Here is a 23,109-nt window from a genome sequence, read left to right as displayed (position 1 = left end):
TGTCCATATTTTTGTTTTGGTGGTGGTGCCGGGGATTGAACGCAGGTTCTCATGCATGCCAGGGAAACACTCTACAACTGACTCACATTCTTAGCCCTTGTCCATATTTTTATTAAGTTATCAATTATGTGATTTTTTTCCCTTTGTCTTTAAAGGGCCAGCTGTTTTTTTGTTTGGTTGGTTTTTAGTACTGGGGATTGAAGCCAGGGGGTGATTTACCACTGAGCTGTCCCCAGTTCTTTTTGAGACAGAGGCTTTCTACATTGCATTACATTCTCAAACTTGAGATCTTCTTGCCTCAGTCTCCCAAGTAAGTGGGATTACAGTTGTGTGCCACCATGCCTGGCTTCAATTATATATATATATAATAATAATTATATAATAATATATATAATTTTATATATATATATATATATATATATATATATATATATATCTCCTCCTACCTTCTTCTGAGGCAGGAGGATCACAATTTCAAGACCAGCCTTCCTAACTTAGCAAGGCCCTAGACAACTTAGTGAGATCCTGTCTCAAGATAAAAAATAAAAAGGGCTGAGGATGTAGCTCAGTGATAAATCACCCCTGGGTTAAATCACTAGAACCATAATTATATATATATATATAAAATTATACAGAGGAACTTAATCTTGTATGTTGCAGAAATATTTAGTACAGTTGGTTCTTCATATCTATAGGTTTTACATTGTGAATTCATCTAAACCTGGACCAGAAGTATTTGGAAAAACTGTGTGTTCTGAACATGTGGCAGACTTTTTTCTTGCCCTCATTCCTTAAAGAATATGGTAGAGCAACTATTTACATAGTAGCTACATTGTATTTGATATGATAAGTAATCTAAAGATATTTTTTCCTTTTTTTTTTTTTTTTGTACAGTGCTGGGGATTAAACCCAGGGCCTTGGGCATGCTAGGTATGTGCTCTACCACTGAGCTATACCCCCAACACTAAAGAGGATTTTAAGTATACAGAGAAATCTGGGTAGTTTATATGCAAATGATTTGCCATTTTATATAAGGGACTTGAGCATCCTGTAGTTTGCTATCCTGAGGGGGTTGGGAGGTCATTCTGGAACCAATTCCCCTCTATACTGAGGGATGATTGTATGGGGCCTAGCACATAGTGTGAGCAGAAATTTTTTGTGGATTGAGTGAATAAAGAAACAGATATTTATGTGCCTGGTCTATTGGGCGGTGAAATTGTAGTGTGCAGGTACATGAGAGCTAAAGGGACTTTAGAAATTATATAGTTCAGTGTTAAAGTTTTTACCAATTTGTGAAGAAATTTTTTAAAAATGAGGACGTTTGTGAATCTTCACATGCCTGTGTAGAGAAAATCTTGCTAAGGCTGCCTGCCATCTTTTTTTGCAAAAGATTTTTTAAAAATTGTTTTTCTTTCTTTCTTTTTTTCTTTTTAGTTGTAGGTGGACACAATATCTTTATTTTATTTAGTGGTGCTGTGGATCAAACCCAGTGCCTCGCACTTGCTAGGTAAGCGCTCTACCTACCACTGAGCTACAACCCCAGCCCCTTCGGGAAGGATTTCTGAAATCTTTCCCTTTTCGATTGTTCTTAATATGTGGTTCAATAACAGAAATTCTACTATTCATGAAATCCCAAAGTCAAGGAAAACACTCCTCTTTCCTGTACTGATCAGTACCTGGTCTCTGAGCGCCACTGCTTCTAGGACTGGATACTTAGTAAGGCAAACAGGGGGTCTGCCCGGATCAGCAGCATAGGCTGATGTCCAGGAAACAATCATGCAGTCGTTAAATTGTAAGGAAGAGACAGGCTGACAGGTACTGCGTAGATAGAAACTGAGGCCCAGGCGAGCTCAAGGAATAGACCAGGGAGGCAGTCTGCGTTGGTGTCCTCGCTTCTGTCCGCAAGGTCCAGGGGGCGGGGAGCTGGGCCGAGGGCTCCGGCGCCCTCTCCTGGCGGAACGGCGAAGTGAGGCACGTGACCGGCGGGGCGGGGCCAGCGGGACCGGGCTGAGCGGAACGCGTGCGACTGTGGCTTAGTTTCCGGCCGGAGGCTCTCACCCAGCGCCCCGCGTCCCTGGGGGGCGGCGGCGGCGGCGGCGGCGGCTGAGGCTGCGGAGGCAGCTGGGGGGGTCCAGAAGTCAACACCATGTCTAGTCTGCACAAGAGCCGGTAAGGGGCCACTGGGGGGCCGACTGGGCCGGGCCGCTCCTGGCCGAGCCGCCCTTTCTGCCCCGCGAGCGGGTCAGCGTGTGTGCGGCTAGGAATCGGGGTCCCGGGGCAGAGGGTCTCGGGCGCCCACTTTTTAACCTCATTGCCTGTGGGCCGGAGGAGACGCGCCGCGCAGTCGCCGGGTTGCCCCCCTGCACCCTTCTCTCCTTCCCCCTGGACGCCTTCCCCTGGGTCTTCCTCATCCAGATCTCACATCCTGCGCCCCTTCCCCCTTTCTAGCCCTCTGCCCCAGTACTTGTTTCTCCAAATGCGCCCTGTCCCTCTTGTCCTTTTCTTACTAGAAGTACTAGGAAACCCTGATTCTGCCGTCTATCTTCTCCCCTAGGCAGAATTCTGAAGCATTGGCTAAATTTTGCTCACTCTTCAGTTTTCCTCCTGGACTTTTTAAACCTTTTGTCCTTGCCTGAGGGCAGGCTCAGAGATCTTGTAATGGTTTTGTTTTTGAGCGTGAAGAACTCCGCGCAGATTGCACAGGTCCGTTGTCTGCAGATCAGGTTACTCCGGGTTCCTAGAGTTGATTGAATTCAGGTAGTGGCCTTGCTGTGGACTGGGCCTGGTCATCAGGAAGTGCCCAGCAAATGCCACTTCACTAAACATTAGAAAGTTCTTACTTAATTTTGTGATGCTTTTTTGATAAGCTCTAGAGAAAAATATCTCTCAAGTCTCTTCACTGGCATTCTGTTTCTGGGGTCAGAGGAAGAAGTGGTTTATAGCTTGGAGACTGGTCAGTGTAAGGAAACTGTGGGCTGCAGGCTTGGTGACTAAGTCAGCACCTTGGGGTTTGAGTGTGCTAAATTTGCCTCCTTCTATCCCCTTCTAGGATTGCAGATTTTCAGGATGTCCTGAAGGAGCCTTCAATTGCATTGGAAAAGCTGCGGGAACTCAGTTTTAGTGGTAAGCGGCACCCCTGCACTTTCAGTTCTTCTCTACAACAGTCTATGGCTAAAGTGGAGGGGAAGGCATCCAAAGCCACATCTGGTCAGTTCTGGGGAGTAGCCTGACTCTTGGGGCCTTCTACAGATTGTGTAGCAGTGTCCTGATCTCAAAAGAAGTTACCCAGAGGACTGGTAGCTACAGTTAAGCCTTAGATAGGGAGGCCTATGTTCCTGGGAGTCACTGGAGAGAATTGAAATGGAAGGATGAAGTCTGGTGTGGTGGCTCACGCCTATAGTCCCAGTGATTGGGAAGCTGAGGCAGGAGGATCACAATTTCAAGACCAGCCTCCCTAACTTAGCAAGGCCCTAGACAACTTAGTGAGACCCTGTCTCAAGATAAAAAATAAAAAGGGCTGGGGATGTAGCTCAGTGATAAATCACCCATGGGTTAAATCACTAGAACCACAAATAAATAAATAAATAAGAAACGGGAGGATGAGAGTGGGGAAATTTTTGAACCTTAGTTTGCCCTTTCCTCACTCCTCAGATGGCTCTGTGGTTGGGAATTTGGTTAGCTATAAGGTGGTTCCAGGTTCTCAGGCTTAGGATCAAAGCTGACTAAGGAGACAGTGAACTTTGGTTAATGGTAAAATTCCAGCCTTGGTACAGTAACAGGAGGTAAAACTTGGCTATGTTTGACTTTGCCCTCTCCAGCATGGTTAATCTTTCAGCATAGAGATCACCTGCTTTTTACCCACCTTTAAAAATATCCCATGGTCTTCATATAGATTGTCATTGTCCTGTCCCTGTAAATTTTTTAAAATTATTTTTTAGACATTGATGGACTTTTATTTTATTCATATATTTGTATGTGGTGCTGAGAATCGAACCCAGTGCCTCACACATGCTAGGCAAGTGCTTACCACTGAGCCACAACCCCAGCCCTGTCCCTGTAAATTTGACAGCAAGAAGTATATGCTCATGTCGATTCAGAATCTATAGGGCATTTGCTCATGTTCACAGTATCAAGGAAACCATCACAACATCTGCTCTTGTGAGGTTTCTGACACCATTATAGGAGCAAAGTTGGTCTTTCTGCAATGGGACTTAGGCACCAAAGGGGAGGCAGTCTTGGTGATGGTAAAGAGTTTGGGCTCTAGAGTCAGACCTGTGTTCAGGTCCTTGATTGCTGTGTCTTTCCAGATAAGTTTCCTAATCAGTAAGATAAGAATGAGTCAGGTGTAGTAATGCATACTTGTAATCCTAGCTACTCAGAAAGCTGAGGCAGGAGGATCCCAAATTTGAGACCAGCCTTAGTAACCTTGCGAGACCCTGTCTCAAAATTAAAAATACAAAGGACTGGGGGGATAGCTCAATGGTAAAGTGCCCCAAGTTCAATCCCCAGTACTGGGGAGGGTGCAGGGAGAAAGAGGATGATGATGCTAATCTTTCTTCCTTTCTGGGGGTATAATAAGTGTTACATGAAATGATGTCTGTAAAGTACAAAGTACCTAGCCCCATAGCTTAGTTTGTGTTCCACAAGTGCTTATTGAATACCTTCTGTGTGACAGGCCCTTCTCTAGGCACTGAGAATAATAAACAAATGCGGTTCTTGTCTTTCTGAGGCTTCCCATAGTAAAGGAGTTACATACACTAAAATATACAAAGTAGCCAGGTGTGGTGATGCATGCCTGTTTACAGGAGGCACACAAGTTTGAGGTCAGCTTGGGCAACTTAAAGAGATTTTGTCTCAAAATAAAAAGTGAAAAGGACTGGGGTGTAACTTATTGATAAAGTACTCTGGGTTCAATTTCTAATATCAGAACTAAAAAACAAATTACATAATTTCAGTTGTGATTGGTGATATGAAGAAGTCACAGAGCCATTGTTGTTTATATATATAATGATTTGACTGGGTAGAGTTAGTGCTTGGTAATGGCTCCTCTGAGGAAGAAAGATCAAGGATGAGAAGGTGTCTTCCTTAAAAGAGCATCCCAGACAGGGTGGCTGGGGCCATGGACAGAAACTGGAGAGTGAGCGGCCAGCTTAGTGATCTTGTGTTCAGTGATTCTTGAAGAAGTACTTCTTGCCCACTCTGTTCCCTGCCAACTGGCTCCAAGGTGGATGACTGGGGGGTATGGGAATCTGGCCTGGGGTGACCTTTGCCTGCTGTGTCCACAGGCATCCCCTGTGAGGGCGGACTGCGGTGCCTCTGCTGGAAGGTGGGTGTGCCTGGGGTGGGGCTACTGCTCTGCTCAGAGTCCCTGGGTTCCTGCATGGGTTATCCCCACCCTTGGCCCCTTCCTCCTATTCTGCACCTTTCCTTGCTTGTCTAAGGAAGCTTTTCTGGGAAGTTCTGGGTTTCCTGTCCTTGGGATCTCCTCCATCATCGCCTTGGGGAAGATACACTTTGTAATGCCAGTAAAGGCCCCTTCTTCTGGCACATATGGCACACCAAAGTGGTGCTTACTGGGACAAAACAAAGGCTGTATTGTGCCTGAAACTGTTAGCAGACATGTTGGTGGAAGCTCAGTATCCTGGTTTCCAGCCCCTTTGAGCACCTTGTTTTACTATGATTTGGAAGAATCAATGTGAGGAAAAGCAGAGGAAAAGGTACTTAGGGGTAAAGGAGGAGGAGGCAGTGGGGAGGAAAGGGAGGCTCAGGTCTGCGTTCCTGGGTAGTCATCTGATCTGCTCTAGACTTTGTGAAGACTTTGTTTTGGGGGCTGGGGATATAGCTCAGTTGGTAGAGTACTTGCCTTGTGTGTATAAGGCGCTGGGTTCCATCCCCAGTACCACCAAAAAAGAAAAAAAAAAAAACCTTTCTTTTTTTGTGTGGTGCTAGGGATGGAACCCAAGGCATCACACATGCTAGGAAGTGCTCTGCCACTGAGCCACTTCCCAGCCCATTCATGAGGCCTTTTTTGAGGCTCATCTGCTTCTATCTGCTGTTCAGGCTTGGGACAGGAGTCCTCAGAGCTGTGCCCCTCTTTGCAGATCTTGTTGAACTACCTCCCCCTGGAGAGAGCCGCATGGACTTCCATCCTGGCCAAGCAGAGGTAGGACCCATGAAAAAGTAACAACGCTAGGGCTTTTGATCAGAGAAGACTAGCGTTGCCAAGATTGTCCTGCCTCCTCTACTGCTTCTCTGGTCTGGGCTCCCTGGGCAAGACCTTCAGGAGTCATCCCTCTCTCCTCTTCTCTCCTGCAGGGAGCTATATTCTCAGTTCCTGAGGGAAATGATCATACAGCCTGGCATTGCCAAGGCCAACATGGGTGTATCCAGGGAGGATGTGACCTTTGAGGACCATGTGAGTAGGGATTGGCAACAGGGACTGAGGCTGTTTAATGGGGTGAGGAGGGGATTTGGAGCCATGAAGATCTTCCTTGTCAGAGGATAAATGCAGCCTGGCCTGGGTCCCCTCTGGCCTTGCCAATTCCTTCTCTCTGCATTGTGTTGCCAGCCTGACAGGTATTGTCTCTCCCTGCCCAACCAAATGGCCTGGCCTAGTGAGTAACATAGATAAGAACCAGTATCCCAAGAGTGCTGTCTGTGCAGCCCTGTGCCCGTTGCTGTAGCTCAGCTCTCATTCCGATTCTTTGAGGAGGGTCCTGTGATTGCTTGGTTGAAGGAAGCAGAGCAGGGCAGAAGTGATGGTAAGCTGCGTGTCTGGCCTGGAGGAAGCTCCGTTCTCCAATACTGAGCTGCTTCCTGGGTGCTGCACAGTGCAGAAAGTGCAGATGGCCTGGTCTTGGGCCTGTCTTCCAAGGGAGGGAGTTGATAGCTCAGAGGAGTAAATGAAATTCAAAGAAGCTTAATGATACAACATTCATTCATTCATTTAACCATGTAGCAGACTTTTAGGAGCACCTGTTGAATGCAGAATTCTGCAACTGGGGTGGTGGACAGAAATAACACTCTCTGCCAAGCAGAGATGACCACAGGTTCACTGGCAGCTGTGCAGTTTGAACATGGTCTGAGGCCTGTGCTCTGTCCTCTTAGTGGTCCTCAGGCTGCTGCCTGGCCACAACTGAGGCTGTGGAGGATTGTGAGGCCACTGCTCAGGTCTTCAGGCTGGGACCTCCCTGACTGGGCCTTGGACAGAGCAGCTGCTTGTCTCCCACAGCCCCTCAACCCCAGCCCCGACAGCCGGTGGAACACGTACTTCAAGGACAACGAGGTACTGCTGCAGATCGACAAAGATGTCCGGTAAGACGCATGTAGTGGCTGGCAGCTGGCTTAGCAGCCTTCCAAGGGTTTCTTTTGTTCTGTGCTTTCCTTTTTTTTTTTTTTTTTGGTAGTATGGGGATTGAGTTCAGAGAAACTCAACCACTGAGCTATACCCTTAGCTCTTTTATTTCTTATTTTGAGATAGGGTCTCACTGAGTTGCTGAGTCTAGACTTCACCTTGCAGTTCTCCTGCCTTAGTCTCCTGAGTGGCTTGAATCACTGGTGTGTGCCACCACACCCAGACCTTTCCTTGTCCCCCCACGCCCTCAGGGTGGGTGTTTGAGTAGCTGCTGGCGAACTTTCCCTTCTGTGGGTCCAGGCTGTGGGCACAGGGGGGTGGGCATCTGTGCCTATGTGCACTGGCTCTCCTTATCCATGCCTGGTTTCATTTGTACCCAGGTGTTTGGGGATTCATCATTCATTCCATAATTATTGAGCCCTTCCTGAGGGTCAGGCTCAGGGTTATACAGGATTGAGCACTGAATAAATAGGCAGACACAGCCCCTGTTCATGGAAGGAGCTTTGAAGCTAGAGGGGAAGATGTCCAGGCAGACTTTTCATCCAATTAGATGGTACGTGCCATTAGCACCTGTGAGTGCTCTGAGGGAGAAGCTGGAGGCCTGGGGCTTTGGGGAAGCCTTGTCTGAGAGCAGTGATCCAGCAAGATTCAGGGAGTGGGGACCTCGGGGAGAGAGTGTGAGAGAGGCCATTGTAGGCTGAAACTTCCTGCGGGGGCATTGAGAGCCCATGGAGCTGGGCACATCTGAGGAGCCATGCCAAGGCTATTGTGGGAGGCAGGGACGACCTCAGACTTGGTCCCAAGGTCATGGGGTAGTTGTGGTATGGAGGTTTTAAGCAAGGGAATGACAAGTTCAGGCATGTATTTTTAAAAAATTGTGAGCTACAATGTGTTTGCACTTTTCACTTGATGAAGAAACGTGGGAAGGCTGTCTCTGCTAAGCTCTTGGGCGGGGGAGCCTGGCAGTGTGTGGAATCTCCCGGGAGGCTAGGGGAGGGGTGGAAGGGAGGTTTGTCTTGGAGCAGTGGGGTGGTCAAGCACTCTGGAGTCTCTTTGTCTAGTTTCCATTACAGCTTTGCTGATTGTTACTTGGTGACCTTGAGCAAGTGATTTAGGCTCTCTGAACATTACTTATCTGTGAAGGAGTGAGATGGATCAGGTTCAGAACATTGAGGGGGCCTGGGAGCACCACAGATAAATAAGAGTGTTATGCTGGTCTTAGCACAGCTGAGAGAGTCCCTTAGAAACACCAGATCAGCCATTTGATAAGGTCCCAGGAGCCTGTTCCCTTCACAGTAGCCTGGCTAAGTCCTCTCCTGGCGTTCTGTCCCTGGTCAGACACGACAATCTCTGTCCTGCACAGTGACCCTTCAGTATTTCCAAAGGACAGCTCTTGGATCCCCACATTAGTCTATTCTGACACAGGCTAGGTGTGCCTTCCTTCATTGCCTGTGTGAGTAGGGGTTAGGGGTAAAAAAGACAGCAGGGGTCTTCCAGTTTCTGAGAGGAGGCAGATGTCCAACAGATACATCATTGCAAACACTGTGAATGCTGTGAAGGAAGGGGGAAAAAAAAACGGCACTCTTGAGAGAGTAAGAGGGGCCCTTATTTTAGAGGAGGTGATTCAGCATGAGACTGGAAGGAAGAGGAAGGACGGGAGGCCCAGAGCTGTTGGAAGAACCTCCTGGGCTGAGGGACAGCTTGTGAGAATGGCCCACGGCTTGGGAAGAAGGTTGTGGTGGGGTGAAGTCAGGAGGAAAGTCCTGCTTCTGTCACCCTTGGTGATACCCCTCTGAGCAAGGTGGCTGCAGAGAAAGGGTCTCTTGTCTTTGTTCTTAGGCTGACAATACTATACCCTCAGGTGTTGTAATGGCCAGGTTAAGAGCTGCATTTTGTGATTCTGGGGAGGAACAGGGGTTCTGCTCACACTGTGGGTAATTGTAGTATGTTGTTCCATGTTTCTCGAAAGCACATTTGTAATGTAGCATGCATAAGAAGTCTGAAAAAGCCAGACACAGTGATGCACATGTCTAGTAATCCCAGCTACTTGGGGGACTAAGGCAAGAAGATAACAAATTTGAGGCCAGCCTCTTGTCTAAAATAAAATTTGAAAAAGCTGGGGATGTAGCTCAATGGTTGAGCACCCGGTTCAATCTCCAGTACTGCAAAAAAGAGAAAAGTTAGGTTGTATGACCATAAAGACACTTTTTAAAAATATATATATATATCGGGACTGGGGATATAGCTCAGTTTGTAGAGTGCTTGTCTCACATGCACAAGGCTCTGGGTTCAATCCACAGTGCAACACACACACACACACACACAAAAGTGTATGTGTCTGTGAAAAGGTTATATGTATCTTTTTACAAATACATACCAAAATGGGTATATGAACATGTGTAGTAGACTTGCTTTTTTTTTTAACATTTATTTTATAGTTGTAATTGAACACAATACCTTTATTTCACTCATTTATTTTTTACCTGGTGCTGAGGATCGAACCCAGGGCCTCGCGCGTGCAAGAAGAGCGCTCTAATGCTGAGCCACAACCCCAGCCCTAGACTTGCTTTTTAAAAAGACATTTTTTTAAGATAAAATGTTATAATTTTATAGCAAACAAAATTGGGGTCAGGCACAGTGGCACATGCCTATAATCCCAGCAACTTAGGAGGCTGAGGCAGCAGGATCACAAATTCTAGGCCAGCTTCAGCAACAAGGTAACTTAGTGAGACCCTGTCTCAAAATAAAAAGTAAAAAGGACTGGGGATGTAGCTCAGTCCCCCTGGGCTCAGTCTCCAGTATCAAAACAATAGCAACAAAAAATGTCCTGGGAATGCTGGGCCCCTGGCAGCAGGTTCTATTGGAATGGCCACAGGAGCAGCATGCTCTCCTGTTCCTTTTTTTTTTTTTTAATTAATTTTTTAAAAAATATTTATTTTTTAGTTGTAGTTGGATACAATATCTTTAATTAATTTACTTATTTTTATGTGGTGCTGAGGATCCAACCCAGGGCCTTGCCCGTGGTAGGCGAGTGCTCTACCGCTGAGCCACAACCCTAGCCCCCACTCTTTTTTCTTTATTTAAAAAAATTTTTTTTTCTGTAGTTATAGATGGACAGAATGCCTTTATTTTATTTGTTTATTTTTATGTGGTGCTGAGGATCGAACCCAGTGCCTCATGCATGCTAGGCAAGCATTCTGCCACTGAGCCACAACCCCAGCCCTCTACTGTTCCCTCTTGACAGGAGGTTGTGCCCAGACATATCCTTCTTCCAGAGGGCCACTGAATACCCCTGTCTCCTCATCCTGGACCCTCAAAATGAGTTTGAGACCCTTCGTAAGCGGGTGGAACAGACAACACTGAAATCCCAGACAGTGGCCCGGAACCGAAGCGGGGTCACAAATGTGAGTACTCACTGGGGCTCCCAAACTCCTCTGACATCCTTTCCCTTCCTGTTTCCCTTGGGCCACTAGCCACAGTCATTGGGCCCATGACCATCTGCCCTGATAGTCACCTAAAGTAACCTTGGTCCTGCCAGACCCACTTCTGGGTGCTTTCTGAAGGTCAGTTTTCTCCAAAAACTGGCTTGTTGCATATGAACTGGGCTTCTGGCTGGCAGTGAAGGGTCTGATGCCAATGATCAGACCCCATTTCTAGTCTTAGGTGGAGAAGAGTGACAGTAGTCACAGATGTGAGAAAGTGTGACAGGAGCAGGGCTGGGGTGGTGGGAGCTGATTAGGGCTGGTGTTCAAGAGAAGCCTTCTCTGAGGAAGTGACTTTTAAGCTGAGGCTGGAAAGATGGAGGAGAAAGTGATCAGGTGGACAGGAGGGCTTGTGTTCAAGGAGAGAGCATGGTGTTCAAGGAATGGCGAGGTCCTGTGTGGCTAGAGGCAGAGAGTGAAGCGAGAGAGAAGGTGCTGGAGGATTCAGGAAAGGTCAGGGTCTTGGTTTAGGGGCTGGGAGCCCTGCAGCATGCTGAACAGGAGGTGAGCAAGAGGTCTGCTTTGGTGACGGAGAGCTGTGGGTGCTGGGAGGCTGCCTGGGAGCTGTCTGCTGTCATCCCAGCAAGAGTGGAAGGGACTGGGCTGGGCTGGGCTGGGCAGGGATAGATCTCAGAGACTTAGGAGGCCAAATTAACAGAATTTATACTGAAACAGTCATGCTGAGGTTTGAACCCCAGAATCTGACAGATTGTGGTCACTGAGAAGCTGCTTGTAGCTAAACAAGTGCATTGCCTCTTCCTCCAATTATAGTCATACTTCAGTACTCAGAGCTGTGGCTTTTCTCCAAAACCTGTCACTGTCCTCCGTCAGTGGAAAAACCCTCCTTTGGTGGCTGGAGTTGTGGCTTAGTGGTAAAGCGCTTGCCTAGCATGTGTGAGGCACTGGGTTTGATCCTCAGCACCACATAAAATAAATAAATAAAAATTAAAGTTTAAAAAAATCCTTCTCTGTAACCTTAACCAGCTAAAAATGGTTATAACCATAGAAGCTTATGTTCCCCTAGGGACTGATTTTGATAGAAGAACTGATGAGCGAGGCCAGAACCAAGTGATCCAGGTTCCATGTGCCTATGATAGGGTTGGGATCTGGCAGAATCTTGTGAGGGGCCAGAGGCTTGATTAAGTCCCCACGTGACTCACTTTGTAAGCAGCCCCCTTGCCTGGCTGCTGATTTCCTGACTGAAGGGACATGCTCCAGTCACTCCTTTCACTGTCATAAGCAGGGTTTGAGAGCTGAGCCTTAAACATTTTAATTTTTGGACCTGGTCCTGGTGGCAGAGCTCCTCCCTCCTATAGCTTCATCCCTAGGCCTCTGCTGGGCATGAGAATTAAAGTTGACCAGCTGTGTGACTCTGGCCAAATGATTCCAGGCTCTTGTTCTGGGCATCTCTTTCCTGTTCCCCAGACCGGACATAGTCATTTCTGCCCTGCCTGGCTGGGGAATTGCCAGGTAGGTGCAACAAGGTCATGGCAGTGCCAATTCTTGGAAAGCTGGGGAGCGCTGAGCATCCTCAAGACGCAGCCTGTCCTGGAGGCCTGGCCTGCAGAGAGTGAGCCAGTGTAAGGTCAAGTCTCAGGAGCACCGCTTAATGGGAGACATTTGATGAGTGGTTGAAGATTTCTGAGCCTCAGTTTCCTCATGTTGAAAATGATGTTGAAGGAAGATTTTAGTCAATAAGGAGATGAAATGGAGGAAGAACATATAGCACTGTCTGGCACAGAGAAGACTGAGTGAGTGTTACCGAGGTGTGCAGCCTGCTTGTATGTGCATACCTATGTGTGTTGATAGTGGACACAGGAGTTTCATATGCCTGGATCACTGTGCTTCCTGGTGGCTTCATGTATGGGCTCTGCCTGGGTTCTCTCCTATAGGCCCCACCCTGGAGCTTCTAATTGAGCAGGTACAGGGCAGAGCCTGGGCATCACAAATTCTCTAGGGATCCTGTATTGGGGACCCCGGGTCTCTGGCATGAGTCTTTCGTGGGATCATCCCTCTATCTTCCAACCTTTCCTGTTGAAGATTTGCAGACATGCAGAGGTGTTGAATAGAGGGTGTGATGCACACCTGTGTGCTTCCCGAGCACAGCAGTACTTGGCCTTTCCTCATGTTGCTTTACCTGTGTGTGCATTCTAGAAAGAGCTGCAGGAACCTGACCCATACTGCAGATATCTCAGCAGGCCTCCCAAGGAAAAGGGCCTCCTCCTACCTACTGCTAGAGGGTTCATTCCAAAGTCTCACTGATACCCAGTCCACTTGCAATTGAGAGCAACCCGGTGTCCTCTGTTGTGTCTGGAGTAATTCTATTGTTCTATTCCAAACCAGGATCCAAGCAAGACTTATGCCTTGTGTTATTACTGATTATCATTTTGCAGTACTGTCGACGAAACCCAGAGTATCCATAAAACCCAGAGTATCGTGCATGCTGGGCGCGTGCTACATCACCAAGCTCCACCCGCTGCTCCTTGCCTTGGGATGTTTTGTTTCTTTAGTCCCATGACTTGGAACAGCTCCCCCCACCCCCACCAGCTTACTCTTTGAAGAGTCTTGGCCAGTCATCTGTTTTTGATGTATGTGTATTTAAAGTTAAAATGTAACTTATGTGACATCAATGCACAAATTTTAAATACACAACCAGATTTCTTTTTTATGGTTACATTTGTGTAACTACCAATTGATCAAGATGTGGAATGTGCCCATCATCCAGCAAGTTCCTCCTTGTTCCTTCCCCATCAGTACCCCTCACCTCAGAGGTAACTGCTTCTCTGGTGCTTAGCACCAAAAATTAGATTTTAACCCAAGTGTTTTGTAGAACTTCTCATATTCTGGTCTTGCCTGCTTGATCCTTGTGGTAGTGTTTGATCCATTCTTCCAATGGCCTGTCTTCCCCATGAGCTGGAAATAAAATATGGGCCAAATGGCAAACCTTATCCTGCTTAGCTGACCCCTCCCTCCTCTTCTCCCCAGATGAGCTCCCCCCACAAGAACTCTGTGCCGCCATCCCTGGATGAGTACGAGGTGCTGCCCAATGGCTGTGAGGCCCACTGGGAGGTGGTGGAGCGCATTCTGTTCATCTATGCCAAGCTCAACCCTGGCATCGCTTACGTGCAGGGCATGAATGAGATTGTGGGGCCCCTCTACTACACCTTTGCCACGGATCCCAACAGCGAATGGAAAGGTAGACTGACTCTTGGCTGCCCACATCCCATTGCTGGCTCCCTAGAAAAGGGACCAAGGCAAGCCAGGCCAATGGGCCAGAGCAAGCTGAGAAGCCATGTCCCCGCTTGGGCCTCCATTCTGAATGAAGGGTTGGCTGGGATCATCTTTAGGAGCCTTTCCAGCTCTGCCTTCTAGAATATTGATGTTTACTTATAACTTAATTTCTGGTTAAGAAAATAGAGATGGAATATATATGTGGAAAGATGAATGGTAAGATTTAAATAATGATTTGAATACTGTCTTCAGGAGGGCATGTAATAAATTGCTGAGTGGACAGTATTGCCAGAAGATGTGAGAAGAAAGTGGTAATGTCCTTAGGTGGGGTGGACAGTGGCCAAGGACAGAGGAAGGACTCATCCCAACCATGAAGGTGTCACCTTGGCGAGGCTTAGAGGTTGGGGTGATGTCCTGGGATGAGAGATCACTTTGGACTTGAGAACACCTCTCTCCCCACATACCTGCTCACACCCTGTGTCTCCCAGAGCACGCTGAGGCAGACACCTTCTTCTGCTTCACCAACCTCATGGCCGAGATCCGGGACAACTTCATCAAGAGCCTGGATGACTCACAGTGTGGTATCACCTACAAGATGGAAAAGGTGTACTCCACCTTGAAGGATAAAGATGTGGAACTCTATCTAAAACTGGTGAGGTCCCCCTGGATCACATAGGCCAGGGAAGACAGGTGGAAAGGGGTGGAGGTTCCTGAGTGCCCTGGCCCCAGGTGAGGTCTGGCTTGAGTCTGGGGGTTGAAAGTGGCTCCTGCTGTTGCTGAGGAACAGTGGCCCACATGCTTGGGATGCTGGCCTCTGTCCTGGGGGTGCTGGCCCATGTGCTAGGGAATGCTGACCCACATGCTGAGGCAGGTGGGGGAGGCCAGGCCAGATAGCAGGAGGCAGGCTGGGAGGGAGGGGGAGTTGAGAACAGTGCCCTGGGTGCCAGACACAGTGCACCGAGGTAGTGAGGTCTGAGTGAGTTAGAAAGAATTAACTTCATAAAAAAAAAAAAAAAAAAACAACTATGATGGCATGACCTGTGTATTTCAAAAAGCAGTTCAGTAAAAAGAAGATATATTTATATGTAAATGAAATAGTTTTGTGAAAAAAATATAATACAGATTGCCATTTTTGCTATTTAATAGAAAGCTTTTTTTTTCAGTTAATAATATTCTTTGGGGCACACCTGTAATCCCTTCTAAATGGGAAGGCTGAGGCAGGGGGCTGCAAGTTCAAGGCTAGCCTTGGCAACTTAGATCCTGTCTCAAAATAACAAGGGGTGTGACTCCGTAATGTGTCCCTGGGCTCCATACTCAATACCAAAATAATAATAATATTATTCATTGTGGCTGATGAGAGGGTTCGTCTCTCAAAGGGAGTAAGTGCCTTAGTGTTGTTGTGTGTACTACATGTGCATACTCTTTGAAGAGTCTTGGCCAGGCTTGTGCTGAGTGTGCAGTGGTGGTCGCTGTGTGTGGCCACAGTCCAGGGTGATAATTTTAAAAGACTTTTAAAAGTTTTAAAAGACTTTGAGCCATCGCTTATACATCTGAGAGCTTAGAGAAGTTGATGTTTCTGGATTCTCTTGGAAAATTAGAAGATCTATCTACATTGGTGGGCGGCAAGAAGCAGCTGCACCTAACAGCAAGGTTCCCTAGGCAACTCAGCGCCCCTCCCCTGCTGCCCCTGGCACCCAGCCCGCTGCGTCCTTAACCTGGAGACCTGGCCTGCTGCCCCCTGGAGTTCACCCCCTAGGCTCATGCTAGTATGCGGCAGTCAGCCAACACAGATGCTTGTCTCAACCCACCGCTGTCTCCCCAGCAAGAGCAGAATATCAAGCCCCAGTTCTTTGCCTTCCGCTGGCTGACGCTGCTGCTGTCCCAGGAGTTCTTGCTGCCTGATGTCATCCGTATCTGGGACTCCCTCTTTGCTGATGACAACCGCTTTGACTTCCTTCTCCTCGTCTGCTGTGCCATGCTCATGTGAGTGTGGCCATGACCTGGCCAGTTCCTGGGAACAGACAGAGGGGAGGCCTCTGCCTGGAGGGTGGGCAGGGGCTGCCCTCTCATGACCAGAGCAAGCCTCTTGGTGAGCACCAAGTCAGATGCTGTGGGTGGTGAGGGAGAGGTGGGAGGCTCAGGCTGGCTTGTGTTTGGGCTGCCCAGGGACCAGAACCTTGGCTACTTGTTTTCCTTAGACTGATCCGGGAGCAGTTGCTGGAAGGCGACTTCACCATCAACATGCGGCTCCTGCAGGTAAAGCAAGTTGGAAGGAGCCTGGTCTCAGCCATGAGGCAGGCACTTGCAAAGTACCCATGCAGTGCTGGTTGCCATGCAGGCAGGGATCAGGGACAGGAGATTGTAGTGGTGGGTCAGGGTCCAGACTCCTGAGTCATAGTCCCTGCCCAGCACTGACCTCAAGTGTGGTGTGGCCCTTAAACTAATGACTCGGTCTCTAAACCACATGTTCTCCATAAATTAGTCATACCTGGGATACAGCGGGTGCCCAGCACATGGCTCAGACCTGGGGACATGCGGAGCATGGTGGTTAAGGATGTGGGCTTGAGGGCCAGACAGGTTTTGGTTCACATCTTGTTCTGCTGTGTCTTCATGTGACCTGAGACAAGTGACAACCTCCCTAGGCTTCAGTGTCTTTGCCAGTGCCTGGCCTAGGTTTGGTTTTCAGTGATGTCCTTAACTAGATCTGTAAAGCCGGCAGGATCACAACAGCTCTGTTGCTGCTGAAGGGACTCGGAGCTGATGCCCACACAGCCAGCAGCCCAGCCCCAGCCCACTCAGTGCGAGTGAAACTCGGGGTTCCGTGTCAGGAGGTGGGAGAGGGGAGATTGGACAGTCCTGTCCTGAGGAACGGCTGTGAGACCCTTTGGGTTGTCATGACTGGCTTGGTTAAATTCATGGGTGTAGCCTTGGCAACAAGCAGAGCTTTGGGCAGGATGCACAGGGTGTCTGGTCTTCTGTGGTCCCTGCCCTAGAGGTCCATAGCAAGATGACAGGTCCCAGTGGGAAGGGTGTGGGTATGGCTGAGGTGGCAAGGGCAGCTCTTCAGGGGCACATTGTTGCCTTTCCCATGTCCAGGATTACCCCATCACAGATGTCTGCCAGATCCTACAGAAAGCCAAGGAACTCCAAGACTCAAAGTAGCCTGACAGCAAGAGGCCCAGATTAGGGAGAACAGCCACGTGTCCTCTGTCCTCTGGTTCCTGGGATGTGCAGCGTCCTGAGGGGAAGCAGCAGGTCTTCTGGCCTGCTCTCACAACCCAGGCTGCTCCCACGTGGGCGCACTGTGCTGTGCTCCTTCCCGGCCACCAAGCCCTGGTACCTTCTTTGCTCTTCAGCTCTGGGATCCTCTGCCCAAGCTGCTGAGCAGAAGGGAGCTCCTGAACTTGTTTCTCTGTTGGGGACACAGGATCCTGGCAAGGGACCCTCCCTGCCTCTGCTCTGTTGCTCTCCATCCTTTCCTGCTTCCAGTTTCCTCCTGGGTGCTGGTTGGGGAGGTGCTTGGCAAGTGGGCCAGAAACCACTTCTGGGGTTGCTGCTTAGGCTTCTCTGAGAGGAAAGTGACACCAGAGGAGCTAAGCAACTGCCAGGCTAGGGCCACCCCTTGTCTCCCACTGAGTGTGTGTGTCTCCTCACAGCCGCCAGTGGTGTATGTGTCCCAGAATCCCCCAGGTGTCCTGCCTCTGTGTGCACATGCATTTGGAGGTGGGGAGGGTGTCTTGGAGCCCCTCCAGGTCTCCCTGCTTCCCCTTCTCTGTTTCTCTCCTCCCTCTGCTTTGTTCCTAGGGGTGTGTGTGATACTCTGTTCCTCTCCCATTACTGTTTCTCTGCCCTTTTCCTTGGGGTGCCTTATCCTGAGCCTCTCCCCACCTCCACTCCATGAAACCTGGAGACAGAATGAGGAGTCCGGCTCAGCAAGGCCCCTGATGGTCAATCATGGCCTTGGTCATCCCCCAACCTGAGGCTCCCAGTTCCCCCAGACTGGGAAGGAGTCCACAGTGCCTCGCTGGAGGGATCTGATCCTGTTCTCCAGAACAGAAATCTTGGAAACCAAAAATAGCTGAGAAATGGTGGCCCATATTTTCTCTTGCCCCTATTTTCTACCCAGGAATGGAGGCGGGAGAGGGAGCCCAGATGTTTGCAAGAAGTTCCCCCAAAGGTCCTCCTATCTCAAAGGAAAAGGACATTAAGGTGGTTGTGAACAGGGGTTGGCATCCAAGTGCTTCAGAAATGTTGTCATCCTCTTGACTTCCAGCCAGGTCCCAACCCAGGGGTGTACACAAGTCCCAACCCAAGGGTGTACACAAGTCCCATAAAGGGCATTTGGGACCTGATGAAGCCTCCCTGGGTCCTGGTGTAGCTGGACATAGATTGGATCCTGTCAGTGTCAGGGGCCCATGTCTGCACCTTGGTGTGTCCTCCACACACCAAGGGAGGTGCTGGCCCTCCCCCTCTAGTCACCTGCTTGGGATGTTCCCAGGACTTGGGGCAGGGGTATCCTGAGCAGGAGCCACTGACTGCTCCCAGTTCTGCAAGGAGTGGGTTGTGTTCTGACCACATCCCTTCCCAGCTTTTGAGAAGGGCAGGTGGTCTGGATCTGGAAGGCTGGGCAGTGCAAGGGTCTTCACCCTCTCCCCAGACTGGCCAGGAGCTGGCCCAAGCAGCCCTGTTGCCCCAAAGCTTTGCTGAGTCTGGCAGGCAGGGCCTCCTGCTGCCCTGAGGCTGCTCTGTGGGCCCAGGGTCTCCTCCCTAGGTTTTTGCCTCGGGGGGGCTGCCAGGGCTGCTGCACTTGCCTCTTTGCTACCTTCTCTCCGTCACAGTCCTGGAGATTCTTTCCTATTTATTCTGATTCCTGGCTATTTATTGTAGGTTGGCAAGTGCTTTGGGGTGGGGTGGGGGCTGAGAAGATAGGAGTCGGAAGCCTAGTCCTTTTGTTTCTCAAGGTCAACATAGACATCCTCCCCAGCTTCTGGGTCCTTCTGGATTTCCAGCAGGTCCTGGCTGGGATGACTGTGAACTCTGCACTGAAGCTGAGTGTAGGGAAACCAGATAGCTGGTGTCCATGCCAGATTCAGAGACCCCGGAAATGGGGCAGAGACATACTCTTGCCAGCCTGGCCACCCTTCACCCAGAACTTGTCAGCTTTAGTTCCACCCCAGCTTTGCCCCCGTCACAACATGAGGCTTGGGCCACTGCCTGGGACCCAGCAGACACTGCCCAGGACACCCGATGCATTCCCTCCTACTTGTCCCTGGCTTCCTTCCTGGGACCATACTACTTGAATCACTGCGTCTGATTTTCCTCAGTGGGAAAGCTGAGTCCAGTGCCCTCCTTGTCCTTCAGATGAAGGTCAAGAGCCCAGGGACATGTCTTGGTTAAGCTGAACTCCCCAGTGGGATACTGTCTGAGGAAGGGACCTACCCTTGATGCCTCCTCTCCAGATTCTCAAGGGAGATCCAGAGTCAGAGTGCCTGAGGCTTCTACTGGGAAGCTGCCCCAGGACCTTGGTCACTACAGCTTAAGCTGTGAGTGCAGAAGGTCTCAGTCCAGAGGGTCAGAGTGGTAATCTGCTTTTTTTTTTTTTTTTTTTTCATGTGTTTTGTTCTTTGAATCAGTGCTGTTGATGATGAGTTGTCTTTAATAAATCATGTGTTCTTTACAGTGGGCATTCGTGCTTGATGGGTTGACACCTTTGAGACATTGGAACAAGGGAAAAAGTAGGGGCAGGGATGGAGTCATAGTCTCTTAGAGTAGTCTAAGGAAAAGGCCAAGAAGTCCTTGTTGGGAGAGCCTGTTCAGTTCTTCTAATCCAACTACAGTGATCTGTAGCTGGGGGAGGGGGGAATGTGAATGTAGGAAGACAGTGCCACATAATTACATAGCAAGTTGGATTTTAAAACACTGGGCACAATGGCACACACCTGTAATGCCAGTGACTTGGGAGACTTGAGACAGGAGGATTGCAAGTTTAAGGCCAGCTTTAGCAACTTAGCTAGGCCCTGTCTCAAAATAGTTTGGTGGTCGAATGTTCCTGGGTTCAGTCCCCAGCACTGCAAAACACAAACGTACACATACACACTTAGGTAATTTCATTAGATGCAGAAAAAGTGTATTACAAAATTCAATATTTTTTTCATGATTAAAAACTTGACAGATGAGGCATAATAGGAATATACCTCAATTAGATAAAAGCCATAGATGAGAAACCCCCAGCTAACATCCTACTCAGTGGCAAGAAGTTGAAAACTTCCTCTTAAGACCAGGAACAAGACAAGGATGCTCATTCTTGCCACTTGTATTCAAACAGGACTGGAATTCCTAGGCAGAGCAGTTAGGCAAGAGAAAGAAGTCATCCAGATGGGAAAGATTTAAAATTTTCTTTGGACAATATGATCTTGTATGTAAAAGACTTCACCAAAACAGTGTGAAAAAAATAAGAAAATGCAATAAAGTTGCAAGATACAAAGTCAACGCAGTCTGGGGTGTAGCTCAGGGTAGAGCTGCTGCTTATTACGCACAGGGCCTCAGGTTCAGCCCCCATCACAAAAACCAAACAGGTCAGTAGCATTTTTAAATTTTCTATATTTTTTTGGTATGGGGAGTTGAACCCAAGGATGCTTTACCACTGACCCACACCACCTAGTTCTTTTTTATTTTGAGTCAGCCACTCACTAAGTTGCCCAGGCTGGCCTCAAACATGTGATCCTCCTGCCTCAACTTTTCAAGTAGCTGGATCACATGTGCACTGCCCTGTCTGGCTAATCAACATTTCTATACATTAACAAACAAAAAAGAAAATTATAGTTGGTATGCCACAAAATTTCAAGTACTTCCCAGAATAAATGTTTTGCTTTAAAGTGCTGGCGATGGAACCCAGAGCCTCTCAAATGCTAGGCAAGAAGAGCTCTACCACTGGGCTACACCCCAATCCCAGGAATAAATTTAACCAGGGAGATGAAAAATCTGAGCATTGAATATTATAAAACTTTGAAAGAAATCGAAGAACATAAATAAATGGAAAGATCTCAAGCTATGGATTGGAAGAACTATTTGTTAAAATGTTCATATTATCTAAAGCAATGTACAAATTCAGTGCAATCCTGTCAAAATTCCAACGTGATTTTTCACAAGCAAATTAATTTTTATTTTTTGGGGTGCTGGGGATTGAACCCAGGGAGGCTTTACCATTGATGTATATCCCCAGCCCTTACTATTTTTTAATTTTTGAATCAGGGTGTGGCTACATTGCTGAGGCTGATATGGAATGCTCATTTCTCCTGCCTCCCTAGTTTCCAGGATCACTGGCATATGCCATTACACCTGGTGCCAATCCTAAAATGTGTATGCAATCAATCACAAAAAAATCCCAGATAACAAGGCAATCTTTTTTTTTTTTTAAAGAGAATTTTTTTTTTTAATATTTATTTTTTAGTTTTCGGCGGACACAACATCTTTGTATGTGGTGCTGAGGATCGAACCCGGGCCACACGCATGCCAGGCGAGCTTGCTACCACTTGAGCCACATCCCCAGCCCAACCAAGGCAATCTTGAACAAAAGGAAAACTGGAGGGGCTGGGGATGTAGCTCAGTGGTAGAGAGCTTGCCCACCATGTATGAGGCCCTGGGTTTGCCCTCTTAACAGGAAAAAAAAAAAAAAAAAAAAAAAAAAGTGCTGTGGGTATCACACTACCTGACTTCAAAATATAGAAATATCAACCAAGAGCTGGGCATGGTGACACAAGACTGTAACCCCAGGGAGGCAGAAGCAAGAGGCCACCAGGTCAAAGCCAGCTCAGCAATTTAGAGAGGCCCTAAGCAACTCAGTGAGACCCTGTCTCTAAATAAAATACAAAATAGGGCTGGGGATATGGCTCAGAGGTCAAGTGCCCCTGAGTTCAATCCCTGGTTCCTGCCCCGCCCCCCAATATCAACCAAGAGAATAGAAAGCCCAGAAATACACATTTGTAGTCAATTGATTTTTAAATTTGTGTCTTTTGGGACAATTTACTGCTGAAAGAGGGCCTAAATTGCTGAGGCTGGCCTCAAACTTGCGATTCTCCCACCTCAGGCTCCTGAGCCGCTGGGATTACAGGCATCTGCCACTGTGCTAGCGTTTTTTTTTTTTTTTTTTTTTTAAATTTTTTGAAAGACAAGGTCTAAGATGCCCAGGCTGGCCTTCAATTTCCCATCCACCTGAGCATCCTGAGTAGCTGGGATTACAGGCATCACCAAGCCTGGTGGAGGAATAAGTTTTTTCTGAAATCAATTATTGCACAGTATGGTGACTGTGGTTAATAATGTATATTTTTAAATTGCTAAGAGTATTTTAAATATTTTCATCATAAAAGTAAGCATTTGAGATGATGGATGTTAATCATTCCACATTGCATACATATATTAAAAAATCACATTATGCCTTGCAATATATACAATTATATTTTAACAAGTTACAAAAAACTGGAAATTCAAAAGTAGGTAATAAGACATGCCCTGCCCCCATCCTACAATCTAGAGAAAATACCTGAAACATGTAGATTTTTATTGCATGTAATTTTTATTGCATAATTATTATTTTCTTGATTTATCGTGTTTGTGTATTGTTCTTCCCTCACCTTAGGTGGTGAGAAAGTTACTGTATGACTTTAAAATATTTAATGGCCTAAATTCTGTTCTAAGTACAAAAAAGAAAAAATACCCTTAACCAGTTCCTATTTTAACATTTGCCATCGCAGCCTCTATCATAAGCCATACTGCGCTGAGCATGTGTTTCAACTCCTTGCGTTCTCAGCTTATTTCCCCAGCTCAGTCCTCTAAGTGGGTTGAAAGATATGAACCCTTTTGAAGCTTTTCACGCACGCTATGAAAGCTGCCTTCTGGAATCTCTGTACCAAGTTTCCGTTCGTCCAGCAGCTGGCCTCTGCTGCCTGCGTCCTTGCTCCTCACGCCAGGTAATAAGGAAATCGTTGGCAATCTAGAAGTGTTGGTTGTTTTGTGGTGTACTGATCAGGAGATCTCAGTCTGACA

At 47.8% G+C, this 23,109-nt stretch overlaps 1 protein-coding gene across 3 annotated transcripts; it reads left to right on the top strand.

Annotated features, from left to right (window-relative positions):
- The first annotated feature begins 2,055 nt into the window (after nucleotides 1-2,055).
- Nucleotides 2,056-23,062, top strand: Tbc1d13 (TBC1 domain family member 13). 3 transcript variants are annotated; one of them, XM_076845327.2, is made up of 13 exons: nucleotides 2,056-2,169; nucleotides 3,050-3,123; nucleotides 5,286-5,326; nucleotides 6,102-6,163; nucleotides 6,316-6,415; nucleotides 7,232-7,314; nucleotides 10,599-10,758; nucleotides 13,822-13,872; nucleotides 13,966-14,032; nucleotides 14,556-14,719; nucleotides 15,890-16,050; nucleotides 16,266-16,323; nucleotides 17,164-20,440. In XM_076845327.2, the coding sequence occupies exons 1-13, from the start codon at nucleotides 2,147-2,149 to the stop codon at nucleotides 17,227-17,229; spliced, it is 1,110 nt and encodes a 369-aa protein (XP_076701442.1). In that variant the 5' UTR covers nucleotides 2,056-2,146; the 3' UTR covers nucleotides 17,230-20,440. The 3 variants fall into 3 exon arrangements, with proteins under 3 accessions (XP_076701442.1, XP_076701441.1, XP_076701440.1); XM_076845326.2 differs by lacking the exon at nucleotides 17,164-20,440 and adding an exon at nucleotides 22,874-23,062 and having other exon boundaries at nucleotides 13,822-14,032; XM_076845325.2 differs by having other exon boundaries at nucleotides 13,822-14,032.
- The last annotated feature ends 47 nt before the right edge of the window (nucleotides 23,063-23,109 follow it).

Source organism: Callospermophilus lateralis, chromosome 2, assembly GCF_048772815.1.
Source record: "Callospermophilus lateralis isolate mCalLat2 chromosome 2, mCalLat2.hap1, whole genome shotgun sequence".
Taxonomy (NCBI): domain Eukaryota; kingdom Metazoa; phylum Chordata; class Mammalia; order Rodentia; family Sciuridae; genus Callospermophilus; species Callospermophilus lateralis.
The sequence above is the reverse complement of the archived record's forward strand: the minus strand, read 5'-3'. Positions and strand labels throughout refer to the sequence as shown.